The sequence below is a fragment of the Leptinotarsa decemlineata genome, unplaced genomic scaffold (genome assembly GCF_025532065.1).
Source record: "Leptinotarsa decemlineata unplaced genomic scaffold, Ldec_3_MD MMD2_P_RNA_scaffold_2, whole genome shotgun sequence".
NCBI lineage: Eukaryota > Metazoa > Arthropoda > Insecta > Coleoptera > Chrysomelidae > Leptinotarsa > Leptinotarsa decemlineata.
In genome coordinates, this window is record NW_027412529.1 from 11,970,092 (window position 1) to 11,987,458 (window position 17,367).

Here is a 17,367-nt window from a genome sequence, read left to right on the forward strand (position 1 = left end):
TTCAATTGGGAACAAAAGTTTTGGTTGTCTACTTCAATTGTTTATAATCGTTTTTTTATACATGAACCAGACTCTATACCCCTTTCAATTCAATCATTTGATTGTTCAACCACCCCTAGACAGTGAATTTTAGTATATAGTTATTGTACCAGAAAATATTGTTGTGTTAGTTGTACCGATGTTACTGATAATGAAAACTTTTTTGACCAGTTGAAATATTAATTTACCGGAAGATATACCTACCATCTTCACAGTAATCGACAAGAATTGAGAAGAACTACTATTATATCATTCACCAACGAAGGCGCTTTGTTATATTCACATGAAAAAGTCGCAAGTATTCAAAAAAATCAACTTGATTGCCTATAGGGTGATTTATTCTATATACAATTCAGTTCGCTACCTGTGACAGAAGATGCAACAAAATAATCTATTGAAAGAGTTCACTTACAAGTTCCTCAATAAAAAAATAACGTTTTGATACCACCAGAAAAATAAGCTTGGCAAAAAGATTAATATTCGAAACCAATCAAAATGACACACCTTGTAGCTGTGTTTCGATAATTTTCTTCAGAAAATTATTATTCAACTGAATTATCATCAGGAGTAAAAGTTTATATCCACAATTTCTCTTAGACACTTGAATTTCATCATTATTTCATTCATCAAAATCAGCTTTCAACATTGGGGTCATAGTTGTTACATGAAGGATTTTCCCATGAAAAATACAACACAAGGCTGGTTTGTTATAAAACTATACATATTGTTTCTAGAATATAGATAATATCTAATGTCATCGTTTCAACGCTGCTTCAATTTCGAATAATATAACAGTTTAAAAACGAAAATGAAAAAATGAAGCCATTACTGAAGACTTCAAAAAGTACATTTTCAACGTTTTTGAAGTCGCTAATATATATTAATGTTATATCTCACTGCAAACAACATAGGCACTTATATAGGCATCTTGTGAAACTATTAGGTACTGTCCTATGTTTTCCTAGGCGTTAGTCTATCAGAAAAAATAACATATTCGTGCATATTTTTGACATCTGATTGAATTACTTTTTCATCATCCAAAAATTATACTTTGGTTTTTTTACCAGGAAGTGAATGAATACATTTTTTCAATGCAAAAACCATACGTCTCACAAAAACTGTTTTTTATTTTAAGAGGAAGATTCATATTCATATCATGTGGAAGTATCGATTCATTTTAGCGATGTGAATAAGAATTCGTAGTTCAGAAAAATCAATCAATGAGAGATCAAACGGCTTTTGAATAAAATGTTCTCTTATTTCTGACACATTCCATCTCATTTCTCTGGGTCATCTGGCGCCAATTCTAAGAGTAACATAAATTAACCCAAACGGAAGTATAAATTATAACAGTCTAAAAATATTTCAAATGGGTTACGAGGACGCATTCTCCAAACTGAAACACTAAAACTTTATGTTGAATCATTTCAATGAATACAATAAAACTCTTGACACTAACAGATTCTGAGGAAACAGAATCAAAAATATTAACTTGAATAACTAAGAAAAAATTGAACAATTACGGTGGACGATTTTGAATAAAGAAATAATCATGAAAATCGCCTATGATCTGAGGTACTTTTTCCGCAAACATATCATTTTTCCACCTAAACAATATATAAGGAGCTGAATTTTGTTAATGACTTCGTGTATTCATAAATATTCTGCAACCAAATATTATCCATCTTTGCACTCGGCTACAACATACTGACATACTTGGCTTTCAAGTAGCTCAAATGATGTGTTTGTGATTTGCTCTTTTCTGAGTGTTAGATATAGCCGAATAAACTGTTACCTCCTGTTTTTCATCCTGTTTAAATTATGGTAAATACAACTACCACGAACCACCATTCATGTATATTTTGATTTGAAAAATCACCTAATAGAATTTTGAATAATGTTCCGGTGATTAATGTGATTAATGATATCAGTTATATTGACCATTGAGAAAACAGGGTTTCTTCTGTAGGTCATTTCAAAAAGTATGTAAAATGTGCAGTTTTCAAGTCCCACCTAATGAAAAACCTATGTACAATCTTATAAGCACTATACTTACATAATTTTGTACATGACTGGTAGATGTCATTTAGGTTTTTAGGTTTTTTTAATATTGGTACACTCATTTCGAATAAATGTTCACAGCTTCAGCTGTTCAGGATGTTCATTTTGTTGATGAGAAGAATTAGATGTGTTTTGCGTGTTCGACGATTTTCTGCAATCGAAAATAATGCATCAAACTGTTCGCATCAAATTTTGTGTGAGAAAAGGAAGTACGTGCTCGAAAACACTCGAAATGTTGACAGTGGCATATGGTGATTGTACTTTGAGTCAGAAAAATGTTTAAATATAGTACAAACTTTCCACAAAAGGTCGAGAAGATGTGAGTGACGCCCTGGACGTGCCAGCACGTCGTCGTGACCGAATCACTATCAGGGGGACTTGCTGCGGATGTCAGCATATCGGCTGGCTCAAGTTTTGCAGTTTTTTGAGAAATTTTGAGCATGACGCGTGTGGCAGCAAAGTTTGTTCCAGAATTGCTGAATTTTGATGAAACAAACCGTTGCATGAGCATCGCATCAACGGCGCACAGTGGGGCCAAATATACGAATTGTTGGCAAAAATTAATCTATTGTTTCCTCATGTTTTTCGGGAAAAATGTCATTTCGGAAAGTGGTGCTAGATTGGTATTTGTTATTTGCATGTTGTCAGTGAAGGGTCAAATTATTAATTTTACAAAAATATTCATTTTCATAGCGATTCGTCGAAATTATTACTCATCAATGATTCGCTGCTGTCGCTATCTTGTGAGATACCCACGTCTGGTTCCTTCACTAAAGACAATACATCTTTTTCGAGCGATACTGCTTTCTTCTTGAGTATTTTCTTCATGCTGATGATGAAAGGATCAGATATTATGAGGAGCAAGTGAAGGACATTTTCGTTCGTTGCAGTACGTGATATCTTGCGAGAATAATACTCGTGATACCTCTTGAAATCTTTGTTGCGGGCTTCTTGGGCTTCTTCGCTCAGTTGGCCTATTGAAAGTATAGCATGTTCTATAATACTGGAGCCGTGTATCAAGACTCTATGTATACTTGGTGGCATCGGGTACCATGGATACTCTTCAATAAACTGTTTTGCCGTTTCTAGAGCATACATTTGATAGCTCTCCACATTTATTTCATATCCATTTGATATGGTTTGTAGATTTATGATATCATTGTTAACACCAGTTATTTTTGCTGATATATCTGGATTATTGAAAAAGCATCTAGCAGTATTTGCGTCATTGGTACTTCCAAAACCGGGCTTTGGTTTATCTACCAATAGACCTAACTCATGTCGGAACTGATTTTGGATATCTTTTTTGGTAGTCGCTACAATTTGCTTGTTTTTCTCTCCACGAGCTTGCTATATCTTCAATGGTAGTTTATATGCAAGGTGTAGTAGACATTCGAAAAACCGTATCCATGCATGAAGCACAGATAGGCCAAATTCCAATCTAGTTGTGTCCAGTTCGGTTGCAATGTGATAGTTCCTTCTCTGGAAAAACCAACGTCACATAATTTTTCATTTCAAACTAAGGTACTGAAAGTAATACCTTTTATTGTCAAATTCGTCAGACCTTGATATTTAATCTCATTCATAAGTGTAGCGTTCCTACTCAGTATTTGAAGATTTGTCCTCAGTTTTATTAATTTTCATCGACATTCCTTCTAACAAAATGATATATTACATATTGTATGACTATACTGAGGTCGAATAGTAAAGTTTGATTGAGAAAAACGGAAAATTTAGTTTTCTCTTTCCATATTTGGCACAACCCGAAATTCAGGGGATAGTAACAAAAGTCACTATTTTATGAAAAAACAATATAATAACTAATGTTTATGACAAATTGAATCACCACTCTTATATATGGGTAAAGTAAAATGAATTACCCTTGTTGCACAAATTTTCAAACACAAAGCACAAGTATTGGAAGTTATCAATTCTACATGTATAAATAGTCACTTTAAAAAAAAAATGATTTTTCACTCTCACTCCCGTTTTTATGGCCGTTGTTTCCTGAACGGTATATTTGCCAAATACTTTTTTTTTTTTCGATTGACGCCACTAGACTTACATTACGACAGATAGTCAAAAGGTTTCTACAAAGTCAACTAATGAAGTTGATAAGAACGGTAGAGTGCAAGTAAAAATAGATAACTCTAACACGAAACTATGAAAAATACTCCCATTTCACACACCTTTCTGCCCTAGAAACAACTTGAAATAAAGTACTGAATGATTTCTCCAGGGAAAGGCATGAGAAAATATGTTTTTGTGGGCATTTAATATACAGGGTGTTAATTCAACAGATAATTCTTTAGGTGATTTTAAGACGAAATGTTCATATAAACATGGGTCCGCAAATCCTTCGTTCTCGAAATAGAGTGTGTTTAAATAAAAATAAAAAACCGGCAAGACGGTTGTATTGAAGCCGAAGGAGGCCATTTCCAACACTTGATTTAGTGCAATTCGTTAGTCTAGATGTTAATGTTATTTAATATTTGTTGTTATTGTTACATAATAAGTAATGAAAAATTTTAAAAATAATAATTTCCAAAAGAAGCATTCAATATCCCATATTATTCCTTGTGAGGTCCAGGGATATGCAATTAGGTCGAGATTTTTTCTTAAGAACTAAGCAAGATACGAAAAAAATGCAATGGACAAAAACGTTGTATTTTCAATTGTTCAATCCAAAAAAATAATAAAAATTGCACAGAAGTCGGTGGCGTACATTTTTAAGTCAAAAATATACGTTCAAATCCCGCTCGAGACGCCACTGGACTTAATAAATTGAATCACGATTGGGCTAAATTAGCTCCTTACTGTTATAAATACCATTGCCAAATTACAACAAAATTAGGTGGAGGATATTTTAGATATTCACGAATAATTTTTTTTAATTTTCATTTTAACACCCTGTATCTTGAGAACGAAGGATTTGCGTACCCATGTTTGAATGAACATTTCGTCTTGAAATTACCTAAACAATCGTCTGTGTGATTTATGGTACATACCTAATAAACACCCTGAGTACCTCTTCAAATTGTATGAAAATGCAGTGAAATGTTCCAACATGAAATGTAAATGAATGTAAATATACGTACGTTTAACTTGTTCTTCGTCTAGTGCATCGGTCTGAAAAAAAAGAAAAATATACAATAGAATCATAATGTACGTAATCACTTCACAAGAAGGATTTTTTTCGGTTTTTTCACGATTTTTGCAGCAAAATCGATTTCAAGCAATAGCAGGCAAAAATATATTTCAAACACTCATTATATTGATAATTATTAAACTTTTCGAACAGAAAGCGCCACATATGTTCTAATCATGCTCTTAAGCTGAAGCAAAAGTGAAACTGTCAATCTGAATCTTTCCAGACTGAGATTGGGGCATTCCAAGTGCCATGGGGTACAAGAACAACGCGTCCAGATATAACGACAGCTTACAGTTTTCTGAAAGGGTGGTGGAAATAAGATAAATAACAAACTAACGAAGAGATGAAATAACTTTGGTTTCTTAGCGATACTGACCTTCAAAAAACCATATTACTTGTCGTAATGAAATTTGAGTTATCCAAAACATTTCTCATAATGCTGACTTCGGCCACAGATTGAGGATTCTTAGATGGGTAGGTCCAAAATGAGTTGATTTACTTTGTATTGAACACCTTTTTTACTTTATTACTGGAAACTTTTGATGAAATTGATTACAGTATTTAAAAATCAAGAACAATCAACTTGCTGCTTGTGAGCCAAAATGACAATCAGAAACCTCTCAAGAAATTTCATTCCAAATTTTTATCAGTAAAGATGAAAAGCCTATATATCATATTAGATATCTATCTAATATTCATTCGAAAACATATGCAAATCGTTTTTTATTTATGTATGTGCACGGGCGAGAAAATTCAGATATAAGTAGTACATTGCTATGTAGTACTTGATGCAATACAGTGGATCAAAAGTACATTATAAGCATAACACAATTTCAAAGAAAGATAATAAGTAGATTATTTAAGAAAAATTATGAGGATAACAATATGAACTGATATAATTCTCACAGACAAGTAGCACTAGACACAATACAACAACACAAGCAGAGATGGCTAGGCGATGAATACGGTTTTTAAAGCGGAAAACTGATATATTGAAGCTTGAAGGTTATTTAAAGAGTTAGCCAATAGAAGAGTTCTGGGGAAAAAGCTATTTTATGAATGATTGAATCTGTGAAAAGAAACCTTAAATATTTGCACCTGTCCCGTTGAACGACTAGGGACATGTAAATATATTTTGGAGAGAAGTTCGGGGATGATACTCAGTCCGTTGATAATTCTTAATAGAAGTATTGAATCTCTATGTTTTCTGCGAGGTTCAGAAGAATGTATTTTCAAAATGCGTTCCAACGCAGTATAGTCATAATATGCCGCATATTGCAGGCAATATATCGAGATTCACTTTCTATGCAACGTAATGATGGGACCAAGATTCACTTTCTGTGTAACGTAATGAGGGGACCAAGCTGTGGAACAATAATCGAGATGAGATCTAACCAGGGAAAAATAAAGAGATTTTATAGCAATGATGATGAAGTCACAGGTGGTTCTCTTTATGAAGCCAAGCATCTTCATAGATTTTTGAATAACAGCGGAAATGTGTGATTTATAGCTATGTGTGGAGTCTAGGATCACACCTAGATCTTTGGTTTCAATAGCAGAATGTAAGGTCTGATTATTTATACTATATTCGGAAGTGATTGGATGATGTGTTCGATGAAAGCGAAGAATTTGGCATTTGGATGCATTCAAACATACTATTTTGCGGACACTAGTTAGATAGGCAATCTATATCGTTTTGTAGACACAATTTATTATTGAAAGCCATGTGGTTGAAAAACAAAGAGAGAAACAAAAAACAATTGACAATGACAGTTGTCATGTGATTCAGTTTGAAAAAGTGTGTTAGTTTGCCGATGATAAAACTATGAAACAAACGATACCTTACTGTTATGGTGCAAGTGTGATCAGAGACATCTGCTATTCTAAAAGTAACTCAATGAGAAAATCTAAAATTCAATGGTCAATTTAATATTGATTAATTGACGACACCCGCATTAGTCTTGAGGAAAACAAGTGAAGAGGTGTTATTAAATGAAAGTGAGTAAGTAAAAGGTTGGAAATTTGTTCAAAAAAAATTTTAATGTTATGAATTATATTAATGAATCAGAATTCTCACTGGTTTGGAAATCATGTAAATTTTTGTTAATATCTAATAGGAAGGCATATATTTAACTGAGGTGATCAATGTCTGATCTTCTATTAAGGAAATATTTGATTGTAATATAAAAGACATTTCCAAAAACAATCTTTTAGATGTATTTCTTTCAGTAGATATATAATTAAGAGATTGAGTATTTTTTAAGTTTCCAATTTGTAAAACAAAATTAATTGTAATTTTGTTTTTGGATCTTGAGAGCATCTAGAAGTCTTGTATCTCTAACCAAATTCGAAAATTCATTTCAATCGGATTCTCAGGCGAAAAATGGGTCTGTTTGGAACATTCCTCTTCATTCCCTCAATCGATATTTCGCTAAAATAGTTAGCATCATCAGTTGATCATTGAAACTGTTCAAGTTGTGATATGTGGAAAAAATATTTTCATTAAAGCGAAGAGAAAGCATATGAAATGTGTTTTTGTTCATATCGTGTTGTATTTCCTGAAACTGCCATTGCTACCGCCATCGGTAGCGTTGTTAGATTTTATATAACAATTTTACTTTCTAGAACACACTGTATATTGTAATAATTTTATGACTTTGTACGCTCAGGTATGCCTTCTTAGAAATGTACCAGTTTTGAATAAATCGTGTTTACAGATGGTAGTGTTCAAATGTTAGCTAGTAGCTAACACGAGACTGATTATATAGTAGAAAATTTTATGTTGTATTAGACAAAATCTAAATTCGCGACTAATTACGTTCGTTATTATTTTATCGAATTGTGAAAGAACCATTTTGGCGGGTTAATGTCTACAAAGTGTATGAAGTTAAATAAATTGATGGATGTAGCATTTAGTACGTGGTAGGAAATCATAATAAAAAAAAAGAATTGAAACTTTCTATGTTTTCTGCCACTTCTATTCGTAACTAACGTTACTGCAGTTTCGTCCTATAAGGACATTTTCAAACTTGTACAATAAACATATACATTATACATTTAACATGAGTTCGAAATTGTCCTTATAGGACGAAACTGCAGTAAGATTAGTTACGAATAAAAGTGGTAAAAAACATAGTAAATTTGAATTCTCTTTTCCTCATTAGGTATCAAGTTGGTTTTATGGGAATATCAAATATCTGATAAGAAGGCATGTTACTGATTCGAACACAACTTGTTTCAAGAAGCACGTGACATATTCGATTACAAAAACCATAAAAGCTCATGTTGGGAGATCGGTATGTGACATTATTTCTAGGTGTTTTCGAGTTCTGGGTATAGTAAAATGTGTTCTGAAGAGTATAAAAAAGAATATTATTTCTACCACTATTCTGTTCACGTTTTATCAAATTATCTTATTGAAAACTCTTCAACATTGAGGTAATAACTGGGTCATATAAAATAAAATATTCCGTTGAATTTGAAATTAGTAGAAATTATGCACTAAGTATGCCAATTTGGTGAGCGAAATTTGGCCTACGACTAGTTTTTTGTAGTTCTGCAGGGTTATTCAGCCAAAAAGCTACAGAAGTGATAAAAATGTACCATGTTCCATCAATTCAACGAGCATGTGAATATTTTTTGAAAGCAAAAAAACTGGCACATCTTTCTATATCGGTGAAAAAAATGTGTACACATCAATGACAATAATTCGATCCAAATTGAGAATTGTACTTTTTATCATAATTTTGTAGAAATCTACGATACTTTGTAGATTTTGTTTGAAAAATCAACATTATTATCAATGTAGAAATCAATTGAATAGAACTTCTAAGATATCACCTAAATTCTCGAACTGAACCAAAGCTTGCCTTCAAAAAACACGTCAAAACTTACTAATATGACCCAACCGACATGCATTAAGAAACAAACAAAACCACAAAACACAAAGAAGTAATCCAATAGGAGAGCCAAATCACAAACAATAATGAAACACCCTCACTCTGTAACTCAACTAACCATTTTTGTCGGAGTGTTTGTCGGACCAGTTATTCCCGAAATGCGGATAAGAAAGACTGGTATTTTTGGATGACTCCAGAATATATATCTCGAGGAATACAAGTGATCACCCACATATAAGATATTTTAAATTTAGAATGGTGGCAAACGGCTATACTCTGAGTTACTGAATTCTCACTTTATTCTCCCTTGTCTTTGAATCATTGCCGAAAAACTTGGGAAATACACGTCGTCATGAAAATTATTCAAGTTTGTATGGAGTTAATTCTTCTGAAATTAATTGCTTCCTTACTTTGCTAAGAAGATTTCTACATTTTTTGTATCAACATGGAGAAGTGAAAAGCCAAACGTGGGGTGGGGCGATAACAAACATATTGTTTGTTGTTTGCTTTAGCTTAGTTCGAGGAATGATACACTGAAAGTAATTCGACTCTATGTTGATGATGACCACTTCCTTGCATTGACGAGAGGCCAAATAGCCCAAAACCGGTCTGCAAGTGTGCTCATTCAATATTTGGAAATCGATTCCGGCAGTTGTATCGCCAATAGCATATGCAGTGAAAATTCCTGCACTGACACCTGTTGGTATAATCCAACGACAGAGAAGTAGTTATTCTCTGATAGGTGTCAGTTCATTGACCTACAGTGTAGGGAGTTAAGAATGACTTGAACGAATTGTTGCTTCAGATGATTCGAGAAACATAAAGGTCACATAAAGCTCAGATGGAAAAAATAAAGTATATGACTGGACAAAAGAATAATAATAGTTGACGTCTATTCGTATACATATCGGTAACATGAATAAAAATAATCAAAAAAACCATATGGACTTTGAGAAGGTGTCAGCATTCATTTGGATATTATTCATTTGGAGAACCACGGTAGATTGCTCAAAAAAATCTCAGATCTGTGAAAACATGTAATAGAAATTTAAATAATTGGCATGTTTTTATCTTGCAAACAGTGTACTGCGGTGTGTAACACTGCGTCTTTGGGATGAGAAGTAACTTCATCTCTCGAAGACGTCATTCAACTCACTACCTTCGAAACCCATCACAGATTAGGAAACTCGTGACTTAGCAGTTGTGTTTTGGTAATTTTCATTCGCAAGTTACTTTTGGTAATGAATTCATTATTTTGAGGGCAAAACACAAGCACTACAGGAAAGGCGCTTTGAGAGCGGTGTCAATGCAAAATTAATGATTCACTTTGGATTTGAATCGCTGGAGATTGAATTCATTTGAAAAAAATGTTCTCAGGAAATGTATTCTACATAAACGCAGTTCTTCAACCGAAACAGTGCTTGAACAGTGAAGTTTGAGGTGTACTAAGTTGAACATCAAAACGATGGGAAGTCACAGTCCGTCGCATATTTCTGATATGTACCGCTCTTGGTGGAATTAAATGAGCCAAGTTACTTAAACACCTCCCCTGAAAGTAATTATGAAACTGACGAATCTTCAACCTTTCTTCGATGTTTCCGACTATCAAGGTTGCAAGTGATGTTCGTGTCTCCAAGCGGGAGGATGGCTCTCCTCAGAAAGGAAGTCAGCAGCTTCATGGGATGCTGAGGGGCGGAGCTCCATACATGAGAAAAAAACTCTAAAAAATTACTGATTTGAGCTTTATAAAGCATCGAAAGTTACTGGGGTGTGTACAGTTCTCTAGTTTGAAAATAGCTTTTGAAAAATAGCTTTCGCGATTCCAGCGACATGATTGTGCCAAGGCATATTGGTGTCCATTTGAACCCCCAACAAACTTATTGGAGCAGAAAGCGAAATTATCCGTCCTGACATTATTGAATTCGGCTCGGCAACATTAATTTTTTTGAAGAAAACCGACCCCTGTGTCTTCGTGGCATTGAATTCAACCTGTTTTCTTTGACCTCAATTCGAAATCACCTCTAGATCCTCATTAAGATATGCAACTTCCTGCCGCCGGTGAAGATATGCATACGCAGTCGATGTCCTGGAATCCGAATGGAATGACGAGACAAGTATGCTGTCATCAGCAAAGCAATATATTGGATTCTTGGTTTTTTCCAATGAGTTGTTGATATAACGGGTGATTTTTTAAGAGGTATAGGATTTGATTTTCAAAACAACACAAAACATTTGAGAAAATCGATGAAATCTTTTTTGGAATCGATAGAACGACCAATATGATATAATGTTTGAAGATAATTTCATGCAAATGTTGTCCGCGGCTCCGCTTCAGAAGGCCCATGCGCAAGGTCCAATTTTGGCACACGCTCTCTAACATATCGACCGGTATTTCACATATAAATGCTTCAATATTGGCTTCCAGAGCGTCAGTCGTTGCTGGTTTATCCCTGTAGACATGAGCCTTAATATGATCTCACAAGAAATAATCCAAAGGCGTTATATATCACAGGATCCAGGCGGCTAATTGACGGGCCCCAAACGTGAGATAAACTGTTTACCGAAGGCGGCTTTTAATTGGGCCATTGTTTCGCGTGCCGTGTGGGATGTGGCACCTTCTTGTTGAAACCACATGTCTGGCATGTCCAATTCTTCCATTTTGGGCAACAAAAAGTAGTCAATCATCACACGGTAGCGCTCGCCATTCACAGTAACGTTCCGGCCATTGTCGTCTTTGAAGAAGTACGGCCCGATGATGCCACCGACCCAGAATCCACACCATACAGTGACTTTTTCGGGATGCATCGGTAGCTCTCACAATGCTTGTGGCTGGCCTTCACTCCAGATGCGTCAATTTTGTTTGTTAACGTATCCATTCAACCAGAAACGAGCCTCGTCTCTGAACACAATTTTTCGATAAAAATGTGGATCTTCCTCCAACTTTGCCAGCGCCCATTCACCAAATGTTAGACGTTGAGGGAGGTTGTGTGGCTTCAATTCTTGTACCAGCTGTATCTTAGGTTTCACATCCAAATCCTTCAGCAAAATTTTCCACGTAGTGGAGTAACAGAGGCCCAATTGCCGCGAACGACGGCGAATCGACTTTTCACGGTCATCACGAACACTGGCAGATACAGTCGCAATATTTTCTTCGGCCCTCACTCTACGTATGCGTGTTGGTGGTTTAATGTCGAATAATGTAAACTGGGTCCAAAATTTAGTCACAAGCTTCTGAATAGCTTCCTCAGTAGGCCGACGAAACTGCCCATAAATTGGAAGGAGTTTACGATGCACTTTCTTCAACAAGCATGAATTTTGATAATGAAATTCAATAATTTGCAAGCGTTGTTCATTCGTAAGTCGATTCATGGTTGAATTATAGACCAAACTGAATAAGTCTGACAATGACACAAGACAAATCCTGTCTGGTGTCATTGTGTCACTGTCGAAAACAGTGTTGCCAAAATGATACCAGCGAAAAAATCACTCATTACGATGAAAATAGGGGTTGAAGATAATAAGGATCACTGAGGAACATTAGCGTTGATGTTGAAAGTATTGAAGAGATATCCATCGACGGCAACTTGCAGCGAACGTTTTCTCAGGAAGCTGGAGAGACATACACAAAAATAATCCGTCATAGCATTCAAGTTTGGCCAGCAAAGCCTCATGCCACGAAGATCTACTCATACGCCAAATCGTTGAACTATCATTTTCTTTTCAAATACATAGTTTCCTAAAAAAAAAAGGAAGTAAAAAAATGAACTCGGAAGTTTTGAATCGCTCGAAATTCAAACTATTTTGAAGTGATAACTTTTCATGGGAGGGTAAACAGCATCTTATCGTAACGCGTAACGGCACCTGTATGTCTGGCTTTCCCCCGTTCCCACTCTAACACACAGTGCTAGTCGTATTTCGGACAGATGCTTCTTCCTTCTCCCTTCGCATGACTCAGTATTCAGTGTGCGATAGACATATACTGTTGACAGTATTACTTCTATCGGGCGTCCCGAAACGCACACGTTTTTTTAACGTTTTTGATGGCTTCTTGTGATGAAATTTATTGACACTTCAATTCACTAACGAATTTTATTTCAACATGTTCCTGTTACAAATCATAGGAAAAGTATATTATTCTACTCGCGAAAAATGACCATTAGTTTTTTGAATGATTTACGACGTCATACTTATGAGTAATAGCTACATTTCTTGCTCGTTGTTGTTTCATTCATCTATGAAAGCTTAACAAACTGTTACGATTCACCCATTTCAGTATATTTGAATTATGACTTGTACTACCGAACAAGTCAAAATTCAAATTCAGGTAAGAACTTGTCAATTACTATATAGAATGTGTAGTTTTTTCTTCAACAAATTCTGAGTTTTGTCTATGTCTTTTTACGCTATCAAAAAAAAATCTAAGCAAAATCATTTTCAATCTCTGCACTTGTCATAAATATAAAATCCATTATTGAACATAGTAGGAATAATTTGTCAATTTTTTAATCTTCCAAGAATATATATCAATAACAGAAGTGACTCTTAATTCATCTAATAGAATGTCAATACGAAAAACAACCCAATATATCTGCCATGAGTTGCCCAGTAACAAATACTTGAGAATATATGAGAAAACTATGTGTAAATAATTTATATTCAGCCTTTCTTTCAGTTCTTGGCAAACCGAAATGATAGTTTGCACATTCTTTATCAATGTTTAATGTTACTTTCATTTCATAAGTTATATTAGGAACGGAATACCATCCAAATGTCGGTGGGTGGGTCATTCTACATAAATAGAATGGGAACATCTGAACACAAGATTTCGAGAATGATATTTTCTGATACATCGCTGTGATTGTTGTATTACAAGGAATCGTGAGTTGGGGAAATCTGAATAGGATATGACATTTCCACAATAAAAATAATAACAATGAATAATTCATACTTTTCATCTTGAGAGATGAAATAAAATCCATTTGAAGGGACAAAATGTTGAAATAATTGGATGAATGGTTTTCAAAAATTCATTCAATTGCGGTTCATGGTTTGAGGTTGATAGTTTTGGAAGTGAGAGTTTGACGAGTTGAATAGTTTGTTCGGTGTTTGTAATAATATGAAAATGACATAAAAAGCCAATATTTTATTTGCACTGAATATACAAGAGTCGTGTTGTTCCATTCTGAATTGATAACGTATTGTTTTTTTAGGCACAAACTTTCCAGAACGGAATTCCATATTTCAAATGAGAGTCTACTAACAAATAATAAACGAACTTATTACAAAAAACTTGATTGTCTAGAAGAGAATTATTTTCTCACCTCCAAATTTATTAACGACTGACCAGGTTTCGTTCAATTTATTATTAGATTGAGAAAATCTTTTTACGTGAAGGTTGCTTCCAGCATATGATAGAACTGTTCTATGAATTATTTGGTATTGTTCAATATATGTTCGCGGGTGCTTTGCTGACGACAGCACATAAATTGTTTCGTCATTTCATTCGGATTCCAGGACATCGGCTACGGAGGCACATCTTCACCGGCAGCAGGAGGTTGCATATGCTCTTTCCGGCATTGTGGTAAACGTTTTGTACCACCCAATCTGTCTCACTTGATGCATGGTGGTACAAAATATGAACCACCATTTTCAAATGTTTCTACCGGTGTGCTGGAGCTGAAATATCGATGTATAGCACTTCTTTGAGGTTCTTTCTCCATGAAAGAGATGACGGTAGTGTGTAGAATATAAAAGATAGCACGTGGCATGGCGGTAAATGACCAGTTAGATGAACTTTCAGCTCATTGGTAAACGGTCTATTTGATTTGGATCTCCAAGTGTTTATTCAGTTGATATAACCGATATTTCCTATTGATTCATTGTGTAAGTATACTTTTTTATCAATTTTCGCTCACATTCGAATATTTGATGATGAATAGTAAAAAAAATTCACCTTTAGTGGTGGTCGTTATACGTACCACCATGCAACTTCAAGAGTTTTATGTGAACATTATGAATAATTTTTAGAAATTATCATGTATAAGAGAAGTTCTCTACCATTCAGACTTGTGGGAATGACCGAGGAAGAAATGTGGGATCAGCTGTATCATGATATACCTACTGATGCAGAATCTTTACCATCAGATATCGAAAGTGATGCCGTTGTATCTGGTATCGTTCTAGAAGATGAACCTGAACATGCTGCGGATATTGAACATACAGAAATGGAAATTCAGGAAGAATATGACTCAGAATCAGGAATACCACTTTCGGAACTTCTGAGAAGAAATCCCAAAATGAAACCCAAACAATTAGTAGGAAAACGAACGAAATCATCCCAGGTTGCTGTGAAGTGAGATAAACTGGGAACTGTTGACGAACGTCTCCCATTTGTGGAACCAAGTGGAATTCCTGATTTTGTGACAGATTTGAATGGCCCAACTCCCGGAAAATTGTTCGAATTCTTCATGACAACAAACGTAGTTGAACACATTGTATTCCAAACTGATTTGTATGTGCAACAAATACAGCAACGACTGGGTAGACCTAATTTTCCAACCAATAATACAGAAATCAGGATCTTCCTATGTATAAATATTCTGATGGGAATAAAAGTTCTCCCTAGTTATAGGGACTATTGGAGCAGCGCTCTAGATATGCACAGTTCTTATATCAGCCAACTTATGAATGTTATTCGTTTCAGTTGGTTATTAGGTAATTTGCATCTGAATGATAAATCAGATGATGCCAAAAAAAAGGGGAAAATGGTTTCGACAAACTTTATAAACTGAAACCATTTTCAGATATGCTCTCAATCAATTTTGAAAATTGTTTTTTGCTATCTGAGCATATTGTCATTGACGAATCAATGATAAAATTCAAAGGTAGAAGTAGCCTGAAACAACATCTACCGAAAAATCCCATAAAAAGGGTTTATAAAGTGTGGTGCTTGGCTGATAAAAGTGGCTTTTTGAAAAAATTCCAGATATACAGGGTGTTCCTTAAACACATGCTGATATTTAAGGAGGTAATTCTTAGACCCATTTTAAGAAAAAAACGTCCTAAGGACGTATGTCCTAAACGCCTTAACTTTTGAGATACAGGGTGGCAAAGATTTCAAAAATAATCAGTTTTTCAATAATAACTGAGATAATTTTGTAGACATCTTTGGCATATTAGGTACATATGTTTCATGCCTCAAGGCGCATTTTCTGATGTACACAAATTTGTATTTTTTCAAACAGTGGCATCCCTACGGGTTTCGCATTGAATATTTTGGGGGAAAAAGTACTACGCCAATGCTTTCTTTTCAAAATAAAATCATTTTTAAAATCCTCATTTATTTTTGAGAAAATTTGATCTCCTGGTATTTCTTTGTCCGACGCATGATTTTCACTCAAAAAAATAAAAATCGACAGAAAGCAAATTAAGAAATTAGATCAATTCTAAAATGAATGACAATCTGAAAATTGCTTCATAACGCATTACCAATTCCCTAATAATATTTGAAATCATAATCTGCAAAAAATAAATTTTTCACAAAAACGAGTTTTATTTTATTTTGTGACAGTAAGTCTAAATGAATAGCACAAATTTGTTAATTAGTAATAATACCAAAACTGATTATAAAATTGTTGGGAGTGGCCACCTGCACTTAGTATGCACGCTTTCGTCCTTCTACGCATGGAATTATGCACCCGTTCAAATATTCCCGGCGTATTTCGTATAGTTTCACACGAGGCAACTATTCGCTCTGTTAAATCTTCTAAAGTATTAACGGGAGTTTTATACACAAGAGTTTTAAGGTCACCCCATAAAAAAAATCTAAACTGTTGAGATCGGAGGATCTTGCTGGCCATTGCTGAGGTCCTCCGCGACCTATCCAACTATTAGGATAAACTGTATTTAAATGGTTTTGGACAATTACACTGACATGAGCAGGGACGCCATCGTGCATGTACCATATTTGATTCCTTAACGCAAGTGGCACATCTTCCAATAACCCAGGTAAGTCTTCTTCGAGAAAGTGTAAATAAAAACGACCATCGAAGCGTCCTGGTAGAAAAAATGGGCCTATTAGATGATCACCTATAATTCCTGCCCATACATTAACCGAAAATTGGTGTTGGAAATGGATTTCGGTTATTGCATGGGGATTTTCTTCAGCCCACACACGATTGTTATGGAAATTTTGAATGGCATTCCGAGAAAAATTTG

The 17,367-nt window shown here is 34.8% G+C and overlaps 2 protein-coding genes across 4 annotated transcripts in view; one reads left to right on the forward strand and one right to left on the reverse strand.

The window, feature by feature from the left end:
* Nucleotides 1-9,390, reverse strand: part of LOC111512220 (troponin C) — a 90,477-nt gene extending 81,087 nt beyond the window's left edge. Inside the window, exons 1-2 of one of the 2 annotated variants that reach the window (XM_074183576.1) lie at nucleotides 9,269-9,390; nucleotides 5,199-5,229 (exon numbers count right to left, since the gene is read on the reverse strand). In XM_074183576.1, coding sequence (XP_074039677.1) covers nucleotides 5,199-5,229; nucleotides 9,269-9,271 — 34 coding nt within the window. In that variant the 5' untranslated portion in view covers nucleotides 9,272-9,390. Of the gene's footprint in view, nucleotides 1-5,198; nucleotides 5,230-9,145; nucleotides 9,185-9,268 lie in introns of those variants that run through there. The other variant, XM_074183571.1, reaches the window with a different exon arrangement.
* LOC111511424 (calmodulin-A) overlaps nucleotides 1-17,367 on the forward strand; it is a 181,027-nt gene that overhangs the window by 109,491 nt on the left and 54,169 nt on the right. The gene's annotated exons all lie outside the window — the stretch shown is intronic.